General features: G+C 51.3%; 1 protein-coding gene across 1 annotated transcript in view; it reads left to right on the top strand.

Annotated features, from left to right (window-relative positions):
• Positions 1 to 5,604: 5,604 nt before the first annotated feature.
• cdk12 (cyclin dependent kinase 12) overlaps positions 5,605 to 27,340 on the top strand; it is a 47,818-nt gene continuing 26,082 nt past the window's right edge. Inside the window, exons 1-7 of the mRNA XM_078222967.1 lie at positions 5,605 to 5,615; positions 6,145 to 7,137; positions 11,656 to 11,832; positions 14,193 to 14,332; positions 15,189 to 15,359; positions 21,754 to 21,943; positions 22,846 to 22,902. Coding sequence (XP_078079093.1) covers positions 5,605 to 5,615; positions 6,145 to 7,137; positions 11,656 to 11,832; positions 14,193 to 14,332; positions 15,189 to 15,359; positions 21,754 to 21,943; positions 22,846 to 22,902 — 1,739 coding nt within the window. The remainder of the gene's footprint in view (positions 5,616 to 6,144; positions 7,138 to 11,655; positions 11,833 to 14,192; positions 14,333 to 15,188; positions 15,360 to 21,753; positions 21,944 to 22,845; positions 22,903 to 27,340) is intronic.

Below are 27,340 nucleotides of genomic sequence, written 5' to 3'. Positions count from 1 at the left end.
CAGTTGAAGCTACCGCATTAAATGTTTTTAAGGCAAGGATAGATAAATTTTTCAACAGTAAAGGAATTAAGGGTTATGGTGAGCGGGTGGGTAAGTGGAGCTGAGTCCTCGAAAAAACTAGTCATGATCTTATTGAATGGCGGAGCAGGCTCGAGGGGCCAGATGGCCTACTCCTGCTCCTAGTTCTTATGTTCTTATTCCTGATTGTAGCAGGACAGGTAGATAAGGTGATGAAGAAGGCATATGGGATACTTGCTTTTATTGATTTCACTGGAGAGGTGCAGAGGAGATTCACCAGGATGTTGCCAAGTTTGAAGTGTTCCAGCTATGGAGAGAGACTGGTTAGGCTGGGGTTGTTTTCCTTGGAGCAGAAAAGACTGAGGGGGAATTCCATCAAGGTGTACAAAATTATGAGTGCTATAGATGTTGTAGATAGGAAAGAACATTTCCTGTTAGAGGAGGGGTCAATAACCAGGGGGTGTAGATTTAAATTAAGGAGCAGGGGATTTGAGGAAACTTTTTGGTGGGAATCTGGAACTCTGCTTGAGAGGCTGGTAGAGGCAGAAACCCTCAACATTTAAGAAGCATTTAGATGAGCACTTGAAATGAGCACACAAGGCTATGGACCAAGTGCTGGAAAATGGGATTAGAATAGATAGGTGTTTGATGGCCAGCACACAGACGATGGGCCAAAGGGACTCTTTCTGTGCTGTAAAGCTCAATGACTCTATGATTCTATATCCAATTCCTTTATGTACATACTCAACATCCTCTTAAAGGTGTCTGTGTTGTTTGGCTCAACCTCTTCATGGGTTCACCTGTCCCTTCTTTGGCTTAGAGTGAAATTTTCTTTGATGATTCTGCAAAGTATGTGGCAACATTTTGCAATGTTAAAGGTGCTTTATAAATGCACATTTTTAATTTCTTCTCAGCTTTCTGAAGCCTTGCAGCCCCATTGAGTGGCTCTGCTTTTCCCTCTTAGAGGCCATTCAAATAGTTACACTTCGCACTTCATTCTGAGAACCTGTTCCTTGTCGCTCACGTTGAAATATAGTTTACTCTTAAAATTCCATTGTGGTTAAATGAGAAGGGCACAGAATCCAAGTGGAATCTTCTTCGCAGCTGACCAGGAATTATTGATGGCTCACATTTGAGCCCGGAACTTGCTTCATGTGCTGGCCTGTCGCTCCGACGCACCTGCCTGCCGCTCCGACGCACCTGCCTGCCGCTCCGACGCACCTGCCTGCCGCTCCGACGCACCTGCCTGCCGCTCCGACACACCTGCCTGCCACTCCGACGCACCTGCCTGCCGCTCCGACGCACCTGCCTGCCGCTCCGACGCTTCTGCCTGCCGCTCCGACGCTTCTGCCTGCCGCTCCGACGCACCTGCCTGCCGCTCCGACGCACCTGCCTGCCGCTCCGACGCACCTGCCTGCCGCTCCGACGCACCTGCCTGCCTCTCCGACGCACCTGCCTGCCGCTCCGACGCACCTGCCTGCCGCTCCGACGCACCTGCCTGCCGCTCCGACGCACCTGCCTGCCGCTCCGACGCACCTGCCTGCCGCTCCGACGCACCTGCCTGCCGCTCCGACGCACCTGCCTGCCGCTCCGACGCACCTGCCTGCCGCTCCGACGCACCTGCCTGCCGCTCCGACGCACCTGCCTGCCGCTCCGACGCACCTGCCTGCCGCTCCGACGCACCTGCCTGCCGCTCCGACGCACCTGCCTGCCGCTCCGACGCACCTGCCTGCCGCTCCGACGCACCTGCCTGCCGCTCCGACGCACCTGCCTGCCGCTCCGACGCACCTGCCTGCCGCTCCGACGCACCTGCCTGCCGCTCCGACGCACCTGCCTGCCGCTCCGACGCACCTGCCTGCCGCTCCGACGCACCTGCCTGCCGCTCCGACGCACCTGCCTGCCGCTCCGACGCACCTGCCTGCCGCTCCGACGCACCTGCCTGCCGCTCCGACGCACCTGCCTGCCGCTCCGACGCACCTGCCTGCCGCTCCGACGCACCTGCCTGCCGCTCCGACGCACCTGCCTGCCGCTCCGACGCACCTGCCTGCCGCTCCGACGCACCTGCCTGCCGCTCCGACGCACCTGCCTGCCGCTCCGACGCACCTGCCTGCCGCTCCGACGCACCTGCCTGCCGCTCCGACGCACCTGCCTGCCGCTCCGACGCACCTGCCTGCCGCTCCGACGCACCTGCCTGCCGCTCCGACGCACCTGCCTGCCGCTCCGACGCACCTGCCTGCCGCTCCGACGCACCTGCCTGCCGCTCCGACGCACCTGCCTGCCGCTCCGACGCACCTGCCTGCCGCTCCGACGCACCTGCCTGCCGCTCCGACGCACCTGCCTGCCGCTCCGACGCACCTGCCTGCCGCTCCGACGCACCTGCCTGCCGCTCCGACGCACCTGCCTGTCGCTCCGACGCACCTGCTTGCTGCTGTCGCTCCGACGCGCCTGCCTGTCGCTCCGACGCGCCTGCCTGTCGCTCCGACGCGCCTGCCTGTCGCTCCGACGCGCCTGCCTGTCGCTCCGACGCGCCTGCCTGTCGCTCCGACGCGCCTGCCTGTCGCTCCGACGCGCCTGCCTGTCGCTCCGACGCGCCTGCCTGTCGCTCCGACGCGCCTGCCTGTCGCTCCGACGCGCCTGCCTGTCGCTCCGACGCGCCTGCCTGTCGCTCCGACGCGCCTGCCTGTCGCTCCGACGCGCCTGCCTGTCGCTCCGACGCGCCTGCCTGTCGCTCCGACGCGCCTGCCTGTCGCTCCGACGCGCCTGCCTGTCGCTCCGACGCGCCTGCCTGTCGCTCCGACGCGCCTGCCTGTCGCTCCGACGTGCCTGCCTGTCGCTCTGACGCACCTGCTTGCTGCTGTCGCTCTGACAGACCTGCCTGCCGCTCCGACGTGCCTGCCTGCTGCTCCGACGCGCCTGCCTGTCGCTCTGACGCACCTGCTTGCTGCTGTCGCTCTGACAGACCTGCCTGCCGCTCCGACGCGCCTGCCTGTCGCTCCGACGCGCCTGCCTGTCGCTCCGACACGCCTGCCTGTCGCTCCGACACACCTGCCTGTCGCTCTGACACACCTGCCTGTCGCTCTGACACACCTGCCTGTCGCTCCGACACACCTGCCTGTCGCTCCGACACACCTGCCTGTCGCTCGGACACACCTGCCTTTCGCTCCGACACGTCTGCCTGTCGCTCTGACACGCCTGTCGCTCCGACATGCCTGCCTGTCGTTCTGACACGTCTGCCTGTCGCTCTGACACGCCTGCCTTTTGCTCCGACACACCTGCCTTTCGCTCCGACACGTCTGCCTGTCGCTCCGACGCGCCTGCCTTCGCTCTGACACACCTGCCTGCCGCTCTGACGCTCCTGCCTGTCGGTCCGATGCGCCTGCCTGTCGCTCTGACTCATCTGCCTGTCGCTCCGACACACCTGCCTTTCGCTCCGACGCGCCTGCCTGTCGCTCCGACACGCCTGCCTTTCGCTCCGACACGCCTGCCTGTCGCTCCGACGCGCCTGCCTGTCGCTCCGACGCGCCTGCCTGTCGCTCCGACGCGCCTGCCTGTCGCTCCGACGCGCCTGCCTGTCGCTCCGACGCGCCTGCCTGTCGCTCCGACGCGCCTGCCTGTCGCTCCGACGCGCCTGCCTGTCGCTCCGACGCGCCTGCCTGTCGCTCCGACGCGCCTGCCTGTCGCCCCGACGCGCCTGCCTGTCGCTCCGACGCGCCTGCCTGTCGCTCCGACGCGCCTGCCTGTCGCTCCGACGCGCCTGCCTGTCGCTCCGACGCGCCTGCCTGTCGCTCCGACGCGCCTGCCTGTCGCTCCGACGCGCCTGCCTGTCGCTCCGACGCGCCTGCCTGTCGCTCCGACGCGCCTGCCTGTCGCTCCGACGCGCCTGCCTGTCGCTCCGACGCGCCTGCCTGTCGCTCCGACGCGCCTGCCTGTCGCTCCGACGCGCCTGCCTGTCGCTCCGACGCGCCTGCCTGTCGCTCCGACGCGCCTGCCTGTCGCTCCGACGCGCCTGCCTGTCGCTCCGACGCGCCTGCCTGTCGCTCCGACGCGCCTGCCTGTCGCTCCGACGCGCCTGCCTGTCGCACCGACGCGCCTGCCTGTCGCTCCGACGCGCCTGCCTGTCGCTCCGACGCGCCTGCCTGTCGCTCCGACGCGCCTGCCTGTCGCTCCGACGCGCCTGCCTGTCGCTCCGACGCGCCTGCCTGTCGCTCCGACGCGCCTGCCTGTCGCTCCGACGCGCCTGCCTGTCGCTCCGACGCGCCTGCCTGTCGCTCCGACGCGCCTGCCTGTCGCTCCGACGCGCCTGCCTGTCCCTCCGACGCGCCTGCCTGTCCCTCCGACGCGCCTGCCTGTCGCTCCGACGCGCCTGCCTGTCGCTCCGACGCGCCTGCCTGTCGCTCCGACGCGCCTGCCTGTCGCTCCGACGCGCCTGCCTGTCGCTCCGACGCGCCTGCCTGTCGCTCCGACGCGCCTGCCTGTCGCTCCGACGCGCCTGCCTGTCGCTCCGACGCGCCTGCCTGTCGCTCCGACGCGCCTGCCTGTCGCTCCGACGCGCCTGCCTGTCGCTCCGACGCGCCTGCCTGTCGCTCCGACGCGCCTGCCTGTCGCTCCGACGCGCCTGCCTGTCGCTCCGACGCGCCTGCCTGTCGCTCCGACGCGCCTGCCTGTCGCTCCGACGCGCCTGCCTGTCGCTCCGACGCGCCTGCCTGTCGCTCCGACGCGCCTGCCTGTCGCTCCGACGCGCCTGCCTGTCGCTCCGACGCGCCTGCCTGTCGCTCCGACGCGCCTGCCTGTCGCTCCGACGCTCCTGCCTGCCGCTCCGACGCTCCTGCCTGCCGCTCCGACGCTCCTGCCTGCCGCTCCGACGCTCCTGCCTGCCGCTCCGACGCGCCTGCCTGCCGCTCCGACGCGCCTGCCTGCCGCTCCGACGCGCCTGCCTGCCGCTCCGACGCTCCTGCCTGCCGCTCCGACGCGCCTGCCTGCCGCTCCGACGCGCCTGCCTGCCGCTCCGACGCGCCTGCCTGCCGCTCCGACGCGCCTGCCTGCCGCTCCGACGCGCCTGCCTGCCGCTCCGACGCGCCTGCCTGCCGCTCCGACGCGCCTGCCTGCCGCTCCGACGCGCCTGCCTGCCGCTCCGACGCGCCTGCCTGCCGCTCCGACGCGCCTGCCTGCCGCTCCGACGCTCCTGCCTGCCGCTCCGACGCTCCTGCCTGCCGCTCCGACGCTCCTGCCTGCCGCTCCGACGCTCCTGCCTGCCGCTCCGACGCTCCTGCCTGCCGCTCCGACGCTCCTGCCTGCCGCTCCGACGCTCCTGCCTGCCGCTCCGACGCTCCTGCCTGCCGCTCCGACGCTCCTGCCTGCCGCTCCGACGCTCCTGCCTGCCGCTCCGACGCTCCTGCCTGCCGCTCCGACGCTCCTGCCTGCCGCTCCGACGCTCCTGCCTGCCGCTCCGACACGTCTGCCTGTCGCTCCGACGCACCTGCCAGTCGCTCCGACACGTCTGCCTGCTGCTGCAACCCTCTCATGTTCATACCAGGCAGTGGTAACACAGAATTTTTGACTAGTTATCTTTTTTTGAGAAAGAACTGGATGGATATCTGGTGAAATCGCAAACTGCAATTTATAAAGATGAATACAGACAAGTGATCAAATGCGAGGCTGCAGAGTTAAAAGTGCCCAAGACACTCAGGAGGTAACAAATCACTCGGCTTAGCCGATTGGACCGATTGGGATGACACAGCGTGTGCTGTTTCTCATATCCACTCTCTTTGACCCTCAGATGCAGTAACACATCTTCTGAGCTGTATAAGTGAGGGCAAACAGCCAATGGGATGTATTGGCCAGTGTTCTAAATTATTTCAGTGTATTTGTGCTGTGTTAGTGTTGAAGCAGTAGCCTGTCAGGTCATGCACATGTTCAAGTTGACTGTCCAGGGGAGTGTTTGTGAAACTGGACCATCTGGATTGGTCTAGAATTGCATTTGGGTGGCAGAATGTGTACACTCTCTGTTAATCTGTTGAAGGTGTGTCCTTGTGCAACTGTTTTTCAGTCCCTGCTTGTTATTTGACATGTTGTTGCAGGGATAACCTCAATTATTTCTGTTCTAATTGAGTATGTTTCTCTCCACAGGAGGTCAGTAAAGTCGAGGAGTCGGAGCCCAGGGTATTCGAGGCACTCACGGTCACGCAGTAAGCACAGGCAATCCCGTTCACGAAGTCGGCATTCGAGTATTTCACCAAGCCGGTTTACCCTCAAATCAAGTCTTGGTGCTGAGCTGAGCAAAACCAAAAGGGCAAGAGCTGCTGTGGCTGCAAAGTCCAGCGCAAAAGACTCAAAAGAGCCGAAAGCTTCGGTTGGGGCCATTTCTAAAACAAGTGCTGTCAGTGCTGGTTCCAGCAGCACAACCTCTGTGGCAGCACTGAAAGATGTGAAGAAATTGACTAAAATAGTAAAGAGTGAGAAGCCACCTTCACCCATTGAAATTTCCAACACAATGATTGTGAAGATGGAGGAAGATGTTTCAGAGGAGGTGATTCCAGAGCTAAAAATAAACAGTGAAATATTGGCGGATAGCCCTGTACTCTCCCCGTTGGCACTGTTGGTAAAAGAATCCAAATCACCGGTGGTGAGATGTGAGTTGGGAACGCCAAAGGAGAAGACTCTGCCGCCATTACCAAATGAAAGCGATCTGGAAAAACCTCCGCTTCCTCCTTCAGGTTCCGCTCCACCACCATTACCTCCGACATCTCCCCCGGTAACACTGCCCCCAGCGCCTGTTCTACCACCTCCCCCCCTACCGCAAGTGACTCTGAACCAGTCGCAGCCTCTGTCAGAGATTCTGACTGAAGCACCATCACCAATAACCACAGTGCAGCACCCGCAGCTCCCAGTAGCTTTGTCATTACCATTGCCACCGGCATCTATACCTGTACCTGTATTGGCTCCTGTACCAGTCTTGACTCACCCACCAACCATTTCTCAGCAACAACCATCGCGGACCACAGTGTTGGGCAGTGTGCTCCCCATGCCACCCATGCTGAACTCAGTTATGCCCTTACTGACTTCAACACTGCCGCCACTGCCATTGCCCCCTCTCCTTCCTGGCGAAGATGATATAGAAAGGTAAGAAATTTGTGTCACATTGAACGATATTGCAGTCGCAGATCAGGAAGTCGGGCTTATTCTGAAAAATGTTGCAAATTGCCATCCTGGAATAGGCCTCAGTTTCAAGATAGTTCCTTTTTCTTAGTGCCTGTCACAAAACTACAAATGTGTTATTGTCTAGAAAAACTCCAAGCTGATATGTACACCCTCTGAATGATCTATACACATTCTGGGAGAGATCTGTACACACTGAAATAATCCGTACGTGCTCTGGGAATGATCTGTGCATGTTCCGGGAATAGTCTGTACACATTCTGGGAAAGATCTGTACTCACTCTGAGAATGATCAGTGCACATTCCTGGTGACCTGTACACATTCTGGGAATGACCTGTGCAGATTTTGGGAATGATCTGTACACACTCTGGGGATAATGTGTATGTGTTCTGGGAATGATTTGTGCATGTTTTGGAAATGATCTGCGCACGTTCAGGGAATGATCTGCGCACACGTTCTGGGAATGATCCGCGCACATTCTGGGAATGATCCGCGCACGTTCCGGGAATGATCCGCGCACGTTCCGGGAATGATCCGCGCACGTTCCGGGAATGATCCGCCACATTTGGAATACTGCGTCCAGTTCTGGTCACCCCACTACCAGAAGGACGTGGAGGCTTTGGAGAGAGTACAGAAAAGGTTTACCAGGATGTTGCCTGGTATGGAGGGTATTAGCTATGAGAGATTGAGTAAACTAGGGTTGTTCTCCCTGGAAAGACGGAGGTTGAGGGGCGACCTAATAGAAGTTTATAAAATTATGAAGGGCATAGATAGGGTGAACAGTTGGAAGCTTTTTCCCAGGTCAGAAATGACGAACACAAGGGGTCACAAGTTCAAGGTAAGGGGGGCAAGGTTCAATACGGATATGCGGGGGACGTATTTTACACAGAGGGTGGTGGGGGCCTGGAATGCATGACCAAGCAAGGTGGTTGAGGCAGACACGCTAGGATCATTTAAGACTTGTCGAGATAGCCACATGAACAGACTGGGAATAGAGGGATACAAACGGATGGTCTAGTTAGGAACACATGATCGGTGCAGGCTTGGAGGGCCAAAGGGCCTGTTCCTGTGCTGTATTGTTCTTTGTTCCGGGAATGATCCGTGCACGTTCCGGGAATGATCTGCGCATGCTCTGGAATGATCTGCATGTGTTCCGGGAATGGCGTTCACATAATCTGCCCCTCATCATTCCTGTTTCACAAAGGAGACTGCTTTTACAAGGCTGAGGTTTTCCTGCCTCCCCCTCAGTTCATCATTTTCACAAAGGCCAGGATGCCAGCACTGCCAAAGTGGCGCTGTCTCATTCCGATCTGGTTAACCCATGGAGCTCATCAACCCTCCGAGAATCTTCAATATATTTTGAGTTATCTCACTCAAGTACAATATGTCTCTTGACGTATGTAAAGTGGAGATAGCTAACAGCAACAACAGATCACATGGTGAGGAGCGAGAGAGCAGAAATTCCCTGTGCTAAACACCTCTTCTGTCAGACAGCAAAAGAATGCAGCTAACTTCCCAAAAGAAGATTGCAATGCACCAGGTTCCCACTGGGGCACAGTTACCCTTTATTTGTGGAAGGTTGTGTGTGATTTTGAAGAGCTGTTGTCTGATTAGCTGCTCCGTGCTTTGCACAGGGCGGGGGACTGCGCGCAGCACGGGCCGAGAGCGAGAGACTGCGCGCAGCACGGGCCGAGAGTGAGAGACTGCGCGCAGCACGGGCCGAGAGCGAGAGACTGCGCGCAGCATGGGCCGAGAGCGAGAGACTGCGCGCAGCACGGGCCGAGAGCGAGAGACTGCGCGCAGCATGGGCCGAGAGCGAGAGACTGCGCGCAGCATGGGCCGAGAGCGAGAGACTGCGCGCAGCATGGGCCGAGAGCGAGAGACTGCGCGCAGCATGGGCCGAGAGCGAGAGACTGCGCGCAGCACGGGCCGAGAGCGAGAGACTGCGCGCAGCACGGGCCGAGAGCGAGAGACTGCGCGCAGCATGGGCCGAGAGCGAGAGACTGCGCGCAGCACGGGCCGAGAGCGAGAGACTGCGCGCAGCACGGGCCGAGAGCGAGAGACTGCGCGCAGCACGGGCCGAGAGCGAGAGACTGCGCGCAGCACGGGCCGAGAGCGAGAGACTGCGCGCAGCATGGGCCGAGAGCGAGAGACTGCGCGCAGCACGGGCCGAGAGCGAGAGACTGAGTGCAGCACGGGCCGAGAGCGAGAGACTGAGCGCAGCACGGGCCGAGAGCGAGAGACTGCGCGCAGCACGGGCCGAGAGCGAGAGACTGCGCGCAGCACGGGCCGAGAGCGAGAGACTGAGCGCAGCACGGGCCGAGAGCGAGAGACTGCGCGCAGCATGGGCCGAGAGCGAGAGACTGCGCGCAGCACGGGCCGAGAGCGAGAGACTGAGCGCAGCACGGGCCGAGAGCGAGAGACTGAGCGCAGCACGGGCCGAGAGCGAGAGACTGCGCGCAGCACGGGCCGAGAGCGAGAGACTGCGCGCAGCACGGGCCGAGAGCGAGAGACTGAGCGCAGCACGGGCCGAGAGCGAGAGACTGCGCGCAGCATGGGCCGAGAGCGAGAGACTGCGCGCAGCACGGGCCGAGAGCGAGAGACTGAGCGCAGCACGGGCCGAGAGCGAGAGACTGAGCGCAGCACGGGCCGAGAGCGAGAGACTGCACGCAGCACGGGCCGAGAGCTAGAGACTGAGCGCAGCACGGGCCGAGAGCGAGAGACTGCGCGCAGCACGGGCCGAGAGCGAGAGACTGCGCGCAGCACGGGCCGAGAGCGAGAGACTGCGCGCAGCATGGGCCGAGAGCGAGAGACTGCGCGCAGCACGGGCCGAGAGCGAGAGACTGCGCGCAGCACGGGCCGAGAGCGAGAGACTGCGCGCAGCACGGGCCGAGAGCGAGAGACTGCGCGCAACACGGGCCGAGAGCGTGGGACTGCGCGCAGCACAAGCAGAGAGCATGGCAGCACATGTAGAGAGCGTGGGACTGCATGCAGCACATGTAGAGAGCGCGGGACGGCGCGCAGCACAAGCCGAGAGTGAGAGATTGCACACAGCACATGTAGAGAGCGCGGGACTGCGCGCAGCACGGGCCGAGAGCGAGAGACTGCGCGCAGCACGGGCCGAGAGCGAGAGACTGCGCGCAGCACGGGCCGAGAGCGAGAGACTGCGTGCAGCACGGGCTGAAAGTGAGGGATTGCATGTACTATGGGCAGAGAAAGAGACTTTGCATTGCTGGGTTGGAGGAAGAGATGGCAGCATTCCTTGATGATGTGCAACAGATCAGGAATTCTTTATTGTTGTAACAAGCTGTGTTCAGCTGTATTTGTGAGATCCTTTTGCCGTCCAGTGAATGAAAGTTAATGTCTTTCTCTGTGTTCCCGGCATGTTGCAGTTTGATCACAAAAAATTGTTAACATTTAAAAAAATACTGTCCCTAACATAGAAACATCGAAACTAGGAGGAGGAGGCCATTCGGCCCTTTGGCCTGCTCCACCTTTTGTTATGACCATGCCTGATCATCCAACTCAATAGTCTGATCTCGCCTTCCCCCCATATCCTTTGATCCCCTTTGCCCCAAGAGCTATACTTAATTCGTTCTTGAAAACACAAAATGTTTTGACATCAACTGCTTTCTGTGGGAGCAAATTCTGTAAACTCACCCTCTCTGGGTGAAGAAATTTCTCTTCATCTCTGTCCTAAAAGGTTTACCTCAGATGTGTCCCCTGCTTCTGGACTCCCCCACATTGGGAACATTCTCCCTGCTTCTACGCTGTCTAGGCCTGTTAGAATTTTGTAACATTCTACGAGATCCTCTCGTTCTCCTAAACTCTAGTTGCTATAATCCTAACCGACTCAATCTCTCAGCATATTTCAGTCCCACCATCCCAGGAATCAGTCTGGTAAACTTCACTGCACTTCAGCAAGAACATCCTTCCATAGATAAGGAGACCAAAACTGTACACGATATTCCAGGTGTGGTCTTAACAAGGCGCTGTATAATTGCAGCAAGACATCCTTGCTGCTGTACTTGAAACCTCTCGCTATGAAGGCCAACGTAACATTGACCTTTTTTACCGCCTGCTGCACCTGCATGCTTACCTTCAATGACTGGTGCACAAAGACACCCAGGTCCCGCTGCACACTCCCCTCAATTTATACCCATTCAGATAATCTGTCTTCCTGTTTATGCTACCAAAATGGACAACCTCATATTTATCCACATTATACTGCATCTGCCATGCATTTGCCCACTCACCCAGCTTGTCATGAAAGCTAATGTCACGAACCCAAATGAAGGATTTTAGGCAGCGTGAGGCAGGAGGAGTCCAGAAGGTTAAAGACCTTCACTGAAACACCTTTTCTTGAATTAAGCAAATTCTGCCGTGTACTCTGATTCTTCCTTCCCTGGTACCGATTAACCAGCACCAACCATTCCTAGGTGCCCCGTTTTTTTGGTAATGTAATGTTGTTTCTATTTCAGTCCGAAAGAAATCCAGCCTGTAAAACCAGCCAAGAAAGACAGAGACCAAAGAACAAGGCATTTACTGGCAGACCTCCCACTCCCGCCGGAACTCCCTGGAACAGATCCGTCATCGCCAGATTCCCCGGAACAGAAGACACCACCTCCATCTCAGCCAGTCCTTAAAAAGAGGCCCAAGTAAGGATATCTGAGGATGAATATCTTAGACATCCTGGCCTCATACCTGCCTTTGTTTGCTGGAGGCTGTCTCTCTAATTTGTTGCTCAGGCAGCCAGGGGTTAGGTTCATTCTCAAATGTTGAATAAGATAACTGACAGTGAAATGTCACTGGCCTGATCTGCAATTACAAGATCCCTTGAACACCACAACTGTATGATAATGTTGGAGGTGGATTGGAGGACAGGATAGCAGAAACCCGGTGTATGAATGGTGAAGGACGCTGCCTATATGCTTGTTGCACCAATCCTTCCTTTTCTATCAGTTGCAGTCACCCAACTGCAGAAAATCAGTTCACTTCTATCACACCAGTTCCTGTATGCCCCACATGCAGCCCAACAGGGTCTGGCATTAGAGAGTCAGTGTGTGTGGAACTGTACCCCAGTGAGAGTCAGTGTGTGTGGAACTGTACCCCAGTGAGAGTCAGTGTGTGTGGAACTGTATCCCAGTGAGAGTCAGTGTGTGTGGAACTGTATCCCAGTGAGAGTCAGTGTGCGTGGAACTGTACCCCAGTGGGAGTCAGTGTGTGTGGAACTGTACCCCAGTGGGAGTCAGTGTGTGTGGAACTGTATCCCAGTGAGAGTCAGTGTGTGTGGAACTGTATCCCAGTGAGAGTCAGTGTGTGTGGAACTGTATCTCAGTGAGAGTCAGTGTGTGTGGAACTGTACCCCAGTGAGAGTCAGTGTGTGTGGAACTGTACCCCAGTGGGAGTCAGTGTGTGTGGAACTGTATCCCAGTGAGAGTCAGTGTGTGTGGAACTGTATCCCAGTGGGAGTCAGTGTGTGTGGAACTGTATCCCAGTGAGAGTCAGTGTGTGTGCAGCTGTATCCCAGTGAGAGTCAGTGTGTGTGCAGCTGTATCCCAGTGAGAGTCAGTGTGTGTGGAACTGTATCCCAGTGAGAGTCAGTGTGTGTGGAACTGTATCCCAGTGGGAGTCAGTGTGTGTGGAACTGTATCCCAGTGAGAGTCAGTGTGTGTGGAACTGTATCCCAGTGAGAGTCAGTGTGTGTGGAACCCGTACCCCAGTGAGAGTCAGTGTGTGTGGAACTGTATCCCAGTGAGAGTCAGTGTGTGTGGAACTGTACCCCAGTGAGAGTCAGTGTGTGTGGAACTGTACCCCAGTGAGAGTCAGTGTGTGTGGAACTGTATCCCAGTGAGAGTCAGTGTGTGTGGAACTGTATCCCAGTGGGAGTCAGTGTGTGTGGAACTGTATCCCAGTGAGAGTCAGTGTGTGTGCAGCTGTATCCCAGTGAGAGTCAGTGTGTGTGCAGCTGTATCCCAGTGAGAGTCAGTGTGTGTGGAACTGTATCCCAGTGAGAGTCAGTGTGTGTGGAGCTGTATCCCAGTGAGAGTCAGTGTGCGTGGAACTGTACCTCACTGAGAGTCAGTGTGTGTGGAACTGTATCCCAATGAGAGTCAGTGTGAAATCATAGAAATCATAGAAACCCTACAGTGCAGAAGGAGGCCATTCGGCCCATCGAGTCTGCACCGACCACAATCCCACCCAGGCCCTACCCCCACATATTTACCCGCTAACCTACACATCCCAGGACTCTAAGGGGCAATTTTTAACCTGGCCAATCAACCTAACCCGCACATCTTTGGACTGTGGGAGGAAACCGGAGCACCCGGAGGAAACCCACGCAGACACGAGGAGAATGTGCAAACTCCACACAGACAGTGACCCGAGCCGGGAATCGAACCTGGGACCCTGGAGCTGTGAAGCAGCAATGCTAACCACTGTGCTACCGTGCCCTGGAGCTGTGAAGCAGCAATGCTAACCACTGTGCTACCGTGTGGAACTGTACCCCAGTGAGATTCAGTGTGTGTGGAACTGTACCCCAGTGAGAGTCAGTGTGTGTGGAACCCGTACCCCAGTGAGAGTCAGTGTGTGTGGAACTGTATCCCAGTGAGAGTCAGTGTGTGTGGAACTGTACCCCAGTGAGAGTCAGTGTGTGTGGAACTGTACCCCAGTGAGAGTCAGTGTGTGTGGAACTGTATCCCAATGAGAGTCAGTGTGTGTGGAACTGTACCCCAGTGAGAGTCAGTGTGTGTGGAACTGTATCCCAGTGAGAGTCAGTGTGTGTGGAACTGTATCCCAGTGAGAGTCAGTGTGTGTGGAACTGTATCCCAGTGAGAGTCAGTGTGTGTGGAACTGTACCCCAGTGAGATTCAGTGTGTGTGGAACTGTATCCCAGTGAGAGTTACTAGCTTTGGAAAAAAATGGAAATAATCTTGGACTTACGTTGTTAAGTGGAGGTTTGTTGATCCAGGTGCTGGCTAGTTATTATTCCACTGACACCTTTCTTAATTTTTTAAAGAATCTGTTGTCCCCGCTATGGTGAGAAAAAGGAGACTGAGAGTGACTGGGGCAAGCGATGTGTGGATAAATTTGACATCATTGGAATCACTGGTGAAGGGACGTATGGGCAAGTTTACAAGGCGAAGGATAAAGATACAGGTAATTAGTGATTCAGAAACTTGTGCTTTCTACATACAGGACATCCAGAACATTGTGCTTCAAATTTGTGTTCTGATACTTAAGATTTGTGATTACAATCCTTTGCGCTTTTCTTGATGAGAAATGCCATCTTGGTGTGGTGATGCCTCACTGTTTCTCTCTGCTGTGAGCAGTCTGCTGCATTTTTCTGCTCTGCAGTGTAGTTTTTGAGTCTGCTGCCATCACCTTTTGTAGAAAAGGTGAGCTAGCGAAGGCTTTCATTCTGTGCTTTCAGCCCTTTTGCGTGTCTGAGCTGGCTGGGACTGCTATTTGATCCCATGGCACTTGGGTATGGATCTCCTCAATCTGTGTTAAGTTCATGATTCAGTGTTACCCCAATTCTTGAAAGGCCCATGTTTAAAATGCGTATATTGGGCAAAAGAACATAATGGCTGTATGCCTTCATTTCCATTTCAAGTTGCTGGTTAAAGCGTTTTAAGCACTCCATGTATTTTGGACAGCAGAAACTATGCTTACTTGTTGGTTCACACCTCATTGATGCACTGAATACAAGAACAACCATAATGAAATAACAGACAGTTGGTGCTCAGTTATCTTTTGTGCTCTTGACTTTCTGCTCTCCTTCAAATGTTATAAGGTTGGTGCTTGTACTAAGCGCTGACTGAAGTTTAAATAAAGGTAGTCCATTCAACAGCAAAGTATTCTCGTGGTATACCAGCATTCTGTAACAGCGTTACACTGACCGTTGTATATCGCAGACAAATCAGTTTTTTTCAATTACACCCACCAGAAGCAGTAGAGACTTCTTCCCATGTCACTGGCTGTCATAAATTGGAGACTCTTTCTCTTCTGATAGGCGAGATGGTTGCTCTTAAAAAGGTACGGCTGGATAACGAAAAGGAGGGATTCCCCATCACGGCCATTCGAGAAATCAAGATCCTTCGTCAGCTCAATCATACCAGTGTGGTCAACATGAAGGAAATTGTGACGGACAAACAAGATGCACTGGACTTCAAAAAAGATAAAGGTATGTCGGTAGATGTTAACGTGAGGAGTGATGTTATAACGATTTCATCCTTGTAACCAAAATGTTGAGTGTCCACTTTCACTTCCCAATTATTTACAATACAGTTAATACAAATTTGTCTGCTCTTTAATTTAAAAATAAGAAACAGGAGTGTAGGCCATCTGGCCATTCAAGCCTGTTCCATCATTTAATAAAATCATGGTTGATCCTTGACCTTAACCCCACTTTTTCATTACATGTACTCCGTGATTCCTTCACAATCTAATAACCTATTGATTTCAGCTTTGAGAATGCTGAACAATCCACAGCGCTCTGAGGTACAGGATTCTAAAGATTCTCAATGGTCTGAGTGAAAATAGTTCTCCTTCTCTCAGTCCTGTTCCCTTTCCCTCAACACTGAGACTAGTGATCCGTGAATCGAAGCCTGTTTCCTACACCACCCTGTGAGGCATGCTTTTAACTGATTTGTTTGATCCTATTCCAAGTATGCAATGCAGCGATTATTACCTATGCATTTTAATTCAAACCCTAACTGCTCAAAATACCCTCAATAAAACCTCATTCCTCATTCTGCCGCTGTGATTGGGATGATTACAACTGGTTTCCTCCCTCTTATTCAAAATTCTTCTCCAGTCGCGAGGAGATGTCTTTAACTCGAAGGTACTGCACAAGCAACACAATCTACAGAGCCCCATTGTGCAGTCCTGGCCCTTGACTATAATGTCCACTATAACTAACACATTCCTTTTCCTGCTTGAACAGCCATTTGCACCATAACACTGTGTTAGGGTTTCTCATCAACCTGAAGATTTTGCCTTCACCCACACAAGTAGCAAGAGCATCTTGCCTGTTGGATATTGACCGAGGCTGAGACTCCTCCAGCACTGCATCTGAGGTCCTCTTACTGCTTGAATTGCAGGCGCACTCTCCTGTCCTTGAACACTAACCAGACCTTTACCATTTTTTTACCTAAGAGCTGTCTTTCCATGCTGTAAACCTCTGACTCGATGACTCTACCTTGGATCAAAGTGTCCAGGCAACTTTCCCCATCCCTCATGCTCCATAATGTTTCCACTCACACCAGTTCAACAATTTTGAACTGAAGTTCCTCGCAATGCAGTCTGTGCTGTAGATGTGGTTGTCTGGGGTTGCAGTATCTCCCTAAGAACATTGAACATTACAGCGCAGTACAGGCCCTTCGGCCCTCGATGTTGCGCCGACCAGTGAAACCAATCTAAAGCCCATCTAACCTACACTATTCCAACATCATCCATATGTTTATCCAATAACCATTTAAATGCCCTTAATGTTGGCGAGTCCACTACTGCTGCAGGCAGGGCATTCCATGCCCTTACCACTCTCTGAGTGAAGAACCTACCTCTGACATCTGTCATATATCTATCACCCCTCAATTTAAAGCTATGTCCCCTCGTGCTAGCTATCACCATCGGAGGAAAAAGGCTCTCCGTATCCACCCTATCTAATCCTCTGATTGTCTTCTATGCCTCTATTAAGTCACCTCTTAACCTTCTTCTCTCTAACAAAAACAACCTCAAGTCCCTCAGCCTTTCCTCCTAAGACCTTCCCACCATACCTAAGCTTCCATGTACTGCAGTTCCAATGCATTGCCATTCCTGTATGACCTTGTTTTATTTATTTAATTAATTCATCTATGTATTTAATCAACTTGGCTTATAATTTTAGTCAGAATTCGTTATTTGATCTAGCAGTCGCTTGGTAGTGCAGAACTTGAATATAGCTGAAAAGAAGGTCATGTTGTCAAAACTTTTCATCTAGCACTTGCCAGCCAATCAGCACCCTTTTCTCTTGTGGCATAAATTGCTGTGATTATTTGCAATTTGGTATTCCTGAGGAGTGAAGATGAAAAGCTTTAGCAAATGTCTCACTTTTCAGCAGTATGTGATCTAGCTTGAATTATAGGTGGATTAAATATTTTCCTGTACTGTAAACCACCACACATATTGGAGACAAAAAGCAGCAAATCCTTCCCCGTCTGCACCATATTCCCACTCTCACCAAATCCCCAAGCTTTACACTTTGTGATGCGTTACATTTAAGACCACTTGTGCTCACCACTTACTTGACATCTTTGCGGAGTCATGCTGTGGAACTTGTTGGAGCAGTAACCAGGTTGCAGCTGTGGTTGTAATGGCCAACGTTGGTCTTTGGGCCCTGACTGTGTGTGAATTGTGGGGACCTGGGCCCAGTATTCAGGTCCAATGTGTGTGGGTTGCAAGAAGCTTGTTAACAGTATAGCTGCTCATTAATGAAGGCAAAGTATACGGAAATTGGATCATTTTAAGAATGAATATATGAGTACTTTCACAATACTGATATAACAGTAATGTGACAAAGAAGATCAAAATTCAAATTCATTAAAATAAACAGGCAAAAGTTTTATTTAATTCAACAATCTTAGAATAACAGGAAACAGCAAAAAGATATTTTTTCAATGGCAAGTTTACAAAACTCCATTGTAACGCGCGGGGCATTATGTAACATTCATCACAGAAGCATTTGTGACGTTCCGGACACTTTGCAAAAACACACAATGATTCAAACTTTAACCATATCCCATTGTAATCATCTGAATGGAAATGCTATCGAAAGGATGACCCAGATACTCGACTTCAAAAGGGAAATGAACAGGAATGGTCGGGACTTCATTTTCGCTTCAATTTATCCTGAGAACAGTCGTTACTCACTTGAACACCTGCTATAACAAACCCTTACCGTGGATTTGCCAGTACATTGTGACACATCCATATCTTTTTACAGTGACTGGCCACACCCTGATCACATTGTTTTCCTAGCAGACTGTTTGTTTCAACTGCCTCTAATGAATGATCTTAATTGCTTGAAGTTCGTTTTGAATGTCACATATTGATGTGCACCTTTGGTGAGGACTACAGTTTAACTGAAACATCACAAAGAGAATATTGCATTGATGGGCACAATGTTATTTCAGTTATAACTATCGCATTCTGATAAATGATAAAACAATTCTAATGTCCTTCCCTTCACCATTCATAAAAGGTCAATTTCTAACTTCATCAGTTTAACCTCTCCAATATTGAAAAAAATTGCTTGCATGAAAATTTAAGAAGTTCACACCATCCATAAGATGGTGCAGGCTCCACACAGCCACTCACCTCTCCCAAGAAAGAGAGAAAAACTTAAAGATTAATGTCCGATTAAATACTTCATTAGCACTGCCAGGATTTAACTGTTGGTGGGAGAGGCCCACACCAAGCGGCTCACCTGGCAGCTTTCCTCGTGTGGACTGGTGTTGGGTTGAGGAGGAACCCTTATTAATGGTCCCTCTCGATAAATGTAACAGCAATTCCCAGTTCCCCTGCATCACCCCCTTTCCACCCCACCCTCCTCACCTTGGCCAGCCTGCTCGTCCTGAGCAAGACTTCAGAGTCACCTGCATTGCATGCTTTCTTTTGGCCAGCAGCTCTTTGAGGCAAGACTTCCTGTTTGTGAGGGGCGAAAGTCCCATCTTAACTCAGTTACCCTGCCAGTCAGGGCAGCCATCGGGGATGGGCTCCTCTCCTCCCCCACCCCAACCTTTCAGCTATTGTGGGGGGGGCGGGGGGGGGGGGGGGGGGGGGAGGGGGTGGCAAGGAGGACAATGCACACCTGGAGATTTGGGTAATCTTTAAATTCTCAGATTTGTGACTAATTTGCCAGAAATGTCTCCTTTTGGAACTTTTCAAGCATTCTATCGACAGACAGGAATGAATGAAATCCATTTCTGATAGTGGTGAGCCAACCCTGGGAGGACTCCTGAACTGCTGTCATTGGATCATCAGGTTTAATTTTTTAAATTTAGTTTTTCATGGGATGTGGGTGTCGGTGGATAGACCAGCATTTCTTGCCCATCCCTCATTGTCCTTAAACTGGGTGGCTTGCTAGGCCATTTCAGGGGGTAGTTAAGTATCAACCACATCGATGTGGATCTAGAAACATAGAAACCAGAAGCAGGAGTAAGCCATTCGGCCCTTCGAGCCTGCGCTGCCATTCATCTTGATCATGGCTGATCATCAAATTCAATTTCCTGATTCTCTCTTCCCCCCCATATCCCTTGATCCCTTTAGTCCCAAGAGCTATATCTAATTTATTTTTGAAATCACACAACATTTTGGCCTCAATTAATTTCTGTGGCAGTGAATTTCTCGTCACCTCAGTCCTAAAAGGTTTACCCCTTAACCTCAAACTATGACCCTAGTTCTGGACTCCCCCACCATTAGGAACATTCTTTCTGAATCTACCCTGTCTAATCCTGTTAGAATTTTATAAGTTTCTATGAGATCTCCTCTCACTCTTCTAAACTCCAGTGAATATAATCCTAACTGATCTAGTCTCTCCTCATATGACAGACCTGCCATCCCAGGAATCAGCCTGGTAAACCTTTGCTGTGCTCCCTCTATAGCAAGGACATTCTTCCTCAGATAAGGACACCAAAACTGCACACAATACTCCAGGTGTGGCCTCACCTTCGCCCTATACAATGCAGTAAAACTATCCCTATCCCTATTCTCAAATCCTCTCATTATGAAGGCCAACATACCATTTGCCGCCTTTACTGCCTGCTGTACCTGCTTGCTTACTTTCAGCGACTGATGCACGAGGACTCGTTGAGTATCCACCTCACTCAACTTACACCCATTCAAATAATAATGTCTTCCTACTATTGCTAACCTCACATTTATCCACGTTATACTGTATCTGCCATGCAGATGCCCACACATTCAGCCTGTCCAAATCACGCTGAAGCATCTCTGCATCCTCCTCATAGCTCACCGTCCCACCCAACTTTGTATCATCTGCAAATTTGGAGATAATACATTCAGTTCCCTCTTCCAAATCATTAATATATAATATGAACAGTTGAGGTCCTAGCACCGATCCCACTAGTCACTGACTACCAATCAGAAAAAGACCCATATATGCCAACTCTTTGCTCCCTATCTGCTAACCAGCTTTCTATCTCAAGACATTACTTGCAATCCCATGTGCTTTAACTTTACATTGTAGTCTGCTATGTGAGACCTTGTGGAAAGCCTTCTGAAAGTCTAAATAAACCACATCCATTGGTTCTCCTCAGTTCAACTCTACAAGTTACATTCTTAAATAATTCCAATAGATTTGTCAAGTATGATTTCCCTTTTGTAAATCCATGTTGACTTTGTCTGATTATACCACTGCCTTCCAAATGCTGAGCTACAAAACTTCCCCAGTACCGACGTTAGGCTCACTGGTCTATAGTTCCCTGTTTTCTCTCTATGTCCCTTTTTAAATAATGGGCTTACATTAGCTGCCCTCCAATCTATAGGAACTATTCCAGAGTCCAAAGAATTTTGGAAAATAACCACCAATGGATCTACTATTTCCAGGGCCATTTCCTTAAGTACTCTGTGATGAAGATTATCAGGACCTGGAGATTTATCCACCTTCAATCCCATCAATTTCCCCAGAACCATTCCTTTGCTAATGCTGATTTCCTTCAGCTCCCCACTCAAACATGTTTCTCTCGGAACTTCTGGCACATTATTCATGTCTTCCTTTGTGAAGACTGAAGCAAAGTACAAATTTAATTCCTCAGCCATTTCTTTATTTCCCGTTATGAATTTTCCCATTTCTGACTGTAAGGGGCCTACATTTGATTTTGTCAATCTTTTTCTCTTTACATATCTATAGAAATTTCTACAGTCAGATTTATGTTCCCCACTAGCTTACTTTCTTTCATACTCTATTTTCCCCTTCTTAATCAATCCCTTGGTCCTCTTTTGCTGAATTTTAAACTGCTCCCATTCCTCAGACCTGTTGCTTTTTTTGCTACTTTGTATGCTAGTGTCTGGAGTCACTTGTAGGCCAGACATGTCAGATTTCCTCCCCTACGGATAATAATGAATCAGACGGCTTTTTATGACAATTGATTGTAGTTCATGGTCACCATTATTGAGTCTAGATTTCAATTCCAAATTTTATTAATTGAATTTAAATTCTATTACCTGTCGTGGTTGAATTTGGGCCAGTGTCTCTGGGTTATTATTCCAGTGACATGACCGCCATCTGTAACAAATGTGATCTGAACAATGTCAATGTGGTGATTCTTAGTATTGCATTGATTCAGATAATGGGCTCGAGAGCTAGAGTGGGGTTTGAATCCACAGTAATGGGTTTATAGAGTTCTGCGATTCCAACTAAGCTAACTCATAAGGGAGTCAGTATTTTAAAACATCAACAGTATTTGCGAATCCTATGCTAATTATGCAAGTAACTTTCTCCCATACTTCCCTGCACCTAGTAAATGATGGCAGTAACCATTTGCTTGCTCATGTTGTCTCTATTACTAATCTAACAGGAGCTTTCTACCTGGTCTTTGAGTACATGGATCATGATTTGATGGGTCTGCTGGAATCGGGGCTGGTGCATTTCACTGAGGACCACATCAAATCTTTCATGCGGCAACTGATGGATGGTCTGGATTACTGTCACAAAAAGAATTTTCTGCATCGTGACATTAAGTGCTCCAACATCCTCCTCAACAATAGGTATGAACGTGCGGGGCGAGTTTGGGATGGCGGGTATACTTGGTGGGAAGCTGTTGATGGTGGGGTGGGGGAAGGTTTTACTGTGGGCGGGTGGGTGGGTGTTAGAGGGTAAATATGTTAGCTCAGTATAGAGAGAAACTTTAAGAGGGTGGCTTAGTTTGGGGGGGGGTTATTTTTGGGGGGGTTTAGTTTAGAGGGTTTGGGGGGCTTTAGTTTAGGTGGGTTTAGTTTGGGGGGGGTTTAGTTTAGGAGGGATTTAGTTTAGGGGGTTTAGTTTAAGGGGTTTAGTTTAGGAGGGGTTTAGTTTAGGGAGTTTAGTTTGGGGGGTTTAGTTTAGGCGGGGTTAGTTTGGGGCGGTTTAGTTTAGGGGGTGTTTAGTTTAAGGGGGGGTTTAGTTTAGGGGGTTTAGTTTTAGGGGGGTTTAGTTTGTGGGGTTTAGTTTATGGTGATTTAGTTTGGGGGGGTTTGGGGGGTTTAGTTCGGAGTGGGTTAGTTTCACGGGTTAGTTTTGGGGGGATTAGTTTAAAGGGGATTAGTTTGGGGGGGTTTAGTTTTGGAGGTTTAGTTTGGGGATGTTTAGTTTTGGGGGGGTTTAGTTTAGGGGGGTTTAGTTTAGGGAGGGTTTAGTTTAGGGGGGATTTAGTTTGCGGGGTTTGGACGGGGGTTAGTTTAGGGGGGTTTGTGGGGGTTTAGTTTAGGGGATTTAGTTGGGAGGGTTAAGTTTAGGGGGGTTAGTTAGGGGTGTATGGGATGATTTATTCTGGAATCCACTCTCTGGCTGATTGTTCCCGTTATCTGGGAGAGGTTACTGGGGGTGCCGGGAAGTTTGGCTGTTGGGGTCCAGTGTTGTTCCTGTGATTTGTATGGATACCTCTGGCTGACATGTTATTCCCTCTTTCCAGTGGACAGATCAAGTTGGCAGATTTCGGTTTGGCGCGATTGTACAACTCGGAGGAGAGGTGAGTTGCAGAAATTGTGTAATATTGCTGACTTTGTGTAGATTCCTAGTCAAGGCAGCATGATGTGTGGGAGAGCAGGAGCCAAGTATACGTCTGAAATGACATCTGGAAATCCTGGAAAAACTCAGCAGCTCAGGCAGTGTGTGTAGAGAGGGAAATAAAGTAACCGTTCTGAGTCTGTCCAACTATCCACATCTCCACATCTGTCCGACTATGCGGAGCTCTATGGTGATGTTACCGTGCGGACACAGGAAGCTTTACATGGGGCCTGGGGGATTGTCTTTGATGTGGAGGCTTACCAGGTTGTTCCACTGGAGCAAGCTGAGAGGGAGTGATTGGAGGCAGCAGTGCTGGTGAGAGATTAATTGAATTGTTTATTTATTTAATTAGTCAGCTAGTGTGTGTTTTTTTTTGGCCTTTACTTTTGCAGTTGTATTTTAAGTTTAAAGTGAAAACTGGAAGTGGGCTGCTAAGGAGTCTGGGAAGGGTTTTTTGAGCGCGTGAAGTATAAAAGGTAGGCTGCAGTATACAGCGGGCAGTGTCGGGAGCGGGCAGTGGAGTGAGTGGGAAGCAGAGTGTGAGCTGCAAGGCTTTGGCTCACAGGGCTTAGGCAGTAAGGGCGAGCAGGGGTGAGTTTAAATTCATTTTTGCTGTTTCTACCTGGTACTGGCAAGGTATCTAGAGGGGATGGGTGTGCAGGCAGTGCTATGTTCCTCTTGCACTATGTTTGAGGTGAGGGACGACGACAGTGTCCCTGCTGATTACACCTGTGGGAAGTGCACCCATCTGCAGCTCCTCCAAAACCGTGTTAGGGAACTGGAGCTGGAGTTGGATGAACTTAGGATCATTAGGGAGGCAGAGGTGGCCATAGACAGAAGCTTTAGGGATACAGTTACTCCGAGGAATGAAAACAGATGGGTGACGGTGAGAGGGGCTGGGAGGAAGCAGTCCGTGCAGGGATCCCCTGTGGTCGTTCCCCTTAGCAACAAGTATTCCGCTTTGGATACGGTTGAGGGGGATGACATACCAGTGGTGAGCCGCAGTGAGAGGATCTCCAGCACTGTGTCCGTCTCTGTGGCTCGGGAGGGTAAGGGGCAGAGCGGGAGGGCAATAGTAATTGGGGACTCGTTAGTTAGAGGGATAGATAGGAGGTTCTGTGGCAGCAAAAGAGACTCACGGATGGTATGTTGCCTACCGGATGCCAAGGTCCGTGACGTCTCAGACCGTGTTTTCCGGATTCTGAAGGGGGTGGGGAAACAGTCACAAGTCGTGGTACACATTGGTACCAATGACATAGGTAAGAGAAGGAATGGGGATTTAAAGCAGGAATTTCTGGAGCTGGGCTGGAAGCTGAGAGCCAAGACGAAACATGTGGTCATCTCTGGTACGTTGCCGGTGCCACGTGATAGCGAGTTGAGGAACAGGGAGAGAGTGCAGTTAAACATGTGGTTGCAGGGATGGTGTAGGAGGGAGGGTTTCAGATACGTGGATAATTGGAACACATTCTGGGGAAGGTGGGACCTGTACAAACAGGACGGGGTGCACCTGAACCAGAGGGGCACCAATATCCTAGGAGGGAAATTTGTTACGGCTCTTCAGGGGGGTTTAAACTAATTTGTCAGGGGAGTGGGAAAAGGAGTTGTAGTCCAGAAGTCAGTGTTGAGGGTGGTGAGGTATTGGGGAAGGTATCAGGGTCAAGGGTGGGTACCGGTAGACAGGAAGGTGGGTTGAAGTGTGTCTACTTCAATGCAAGGAGCATCCGGAACAAGGTAGATGAACTTGGGGCGTGGATTGGTACTTGGGACTATGATGTTGTGGCCATTACGGAGACGTGGGTAGAACAAGGACAGGAATGGTTGTTGGACGTTCCGGGGTATAGATGTTTCACTAAGTGTAGGGAAGCTGGTAAAAGAGGTGGAGGAGTGGCATTGTTAATCAAGGATAGTTTAACGGCTGCGGAAAGGCACTTCGAGGGGGATCTGCACACTGAGGTAATATGGGCTGAGGTTAGAAATAGGAAAGGAGTGGTCACGTTGTTAGGAGTTTACTATGGGCCCCCAAATAGTAATAGAGATGTGGAGGAAGAAATTGCTAAGTAGATTATGGATATGTGTGGGGGTCACAGGGTAGTTGTCATGGGGGACTTTAACTTTCCAAATATTGATTGGAACCTTTGTAGGTCAAATAGTTCGGATGGGGCAGTTTTTGTGCAGTGTGTGCAGGAGGGTTTCCTGACACAATATGTGGATAGGCCGATAAGAGGTGAGGCCACATTGGATTTGGTACTGGGAAATGAACCGGGCCAAGTGTTAGATTTGGTTGTGGGAGAGCACTTTGGAGATAGTGACCACAAATTTTGATACACTGCCCTCTGTCTCTTCAACTAAGTTATGAATGTAGATTGTAAATCGCTGAGGCTCCCCAGCATTGATCCTTGCGGCATTCTGCTAGTCACTGCCTGCTGATGAAAGCGCCCCACTGATGCCCACTCTGCTTCTTATCCGTTAACCATCCTCGATTCATGTTAAAATACTATCCTCAATCCCATGAGCCCTTATCTTGCCTATTAACATTTTGTGTGGCACCCTATCGAATGCCTTTTGGAAATCCAGGAATACTATATCTACCGGTTCCCCTTTATCTGTTTAAAAATAAGGGATAACCCATTTAAGACAGAGATGATTCTTTCTCTCAGAGGGTTGAGAGTCTTTGGAACTCTCCCTCAAAAGGCAGAGGAAGCAGAGTCTTTGAATATTTTTAAGCCAGAGATAGACTCTTGATAAGCAAGGCGTGAAAAGTCATTGGGATAGGTGGGAATGCGGAGTTGAGGTTACAATCAGATCAGCCATGATCTTATTTAATGGCAGAACAGAATTGAGGGGCCGAGTGGCCTACTCCTCCTAATTCATATGTTTGTATGTATTTATCTACCCTAACAGTTACATCCTCAGAAAACATGTTTTATTGATTTGTCAAATCGGATTTCCCTTTGGTCAAACCATGTTAACATGTTCTAATCATACTATGCTTTTCTAAATGCATTAGTAAGAGTTGCTTATTAATAGATTCCAGCATTTTCCCAACAACTATGTTCAGATAATTGGCCTGTAGTTCACTGTTTCCTCTGTCCCTTCTTTCTTGAAAAGTGGTGCAAAACTTACAGTCCAATGGGCTGTTCCCAAATCTAAGAAATTTTAGAAAATCGTGGATAGCGCTTCCACTGTTTCTGCAGCTGTCTCTTTTAGAACCTTATGGTGAAGGCCATCTAGTCCCGGGGATTTAGAAACATAGAAAATAGGTAGGCCATTCAGCCCTTTGAGTCTGCACTACCATTCAATATGATCATGGCTGATCATGCACTTTCAGTATCCCATTCCTGCTTTCTCTCCATGCCCCCTGATCCCTTTAGCCACAAGGGCCATGTCCAGCTCCCTCTGGAACATATCTGACGAACTGGCCCCGGCAGCTTTCTGAGAATTCCACAGGTTCACAACTCTGAGTGAAGAAGTTCTTCCTCATCTCAGTCCTGAAGGGCTTACCCCTTATTCTTAGTAAGAAGTGTCACAGCACCAGGTTTATTTAGAATCATGAGCTTTTGGAGTGCTGCTCTGTCATCAGGTAAGCTACCATTTGTGACTGATGAAGAAGCAGCGCTCCAAAAGCTCGTGATTCCAGATAAACCTGTTGGACTTTAACCTGGTATTGTAGACTTCTTACTGTGCCCACCCCAGTCGGCATCTCCACACCAACGCTGGCATCTCCACACCATTATTTTTAGACTGTGACCACCAGTTCTGGACTTGCCCAACATTGGGAACATTCTTCCCACATCTAGCCTGTGCAGTCCCATCAGGATTTTATTTCTATGAGATCTCCTCTAGTTCTTCTGAATTCCAGTGAGCACACGCCCAGTCTCTCTTCATATGTCAGTCCTGCCATTGCAGTCTGGTGAACCTTCGCTGCACTCCCTCAATAGCAAGAATGTCCTTCCTCAGACTGGAGACCAAAACTGCACACAATACTCAAGGTGTGGCCTCACCAAGGCCCTGTATAACTGCAGCAAGACATCCTTACTCATATACTCAACTCCTCTTGCTATGAAAGGCAGCATGCCATTAGTTTTCCTCACTGCCTGCTGTACCTACATGCCAATCTTCAGTGACTGTTCCACCATGGCACCCAGTCACGTTGCACTTGCCTTTTTCCTAAATTGCCACCATTCAGAAAATAATCTTCCTTCCTGTTTTTGCCACCAAAGTGGATAACCTCATATTAATCCACATTATATTGCATTTGCCAAGTATTTGCCCACTCAGCCAACCTGTCCAAGTCACCCTGCAGCCTCTTAGCATCCTCCTCACAGCACACACTGCCACCCAGCTTAGTGTCGTCTGCAAATTTGGGGATATTGCATTAAATTCACAGAATCCTACAGAAT

This window comes from Mustelus asterias, chromosome 11, assembly GCF_964213995.1.
Source record: "Mustelus asterias chromosome 11, sMusAst1.hap1.1, whole genome shotgun sequence".
NCBI lineage: Eukaryota > Metazoa > Chordata > Chondrichthyes > Carcharhiniformes > Triakidae > Mustelus > Mustelus asterias.
This window is presented reverse-complemented; position numbering and strand designations above follow the sequence as displayed.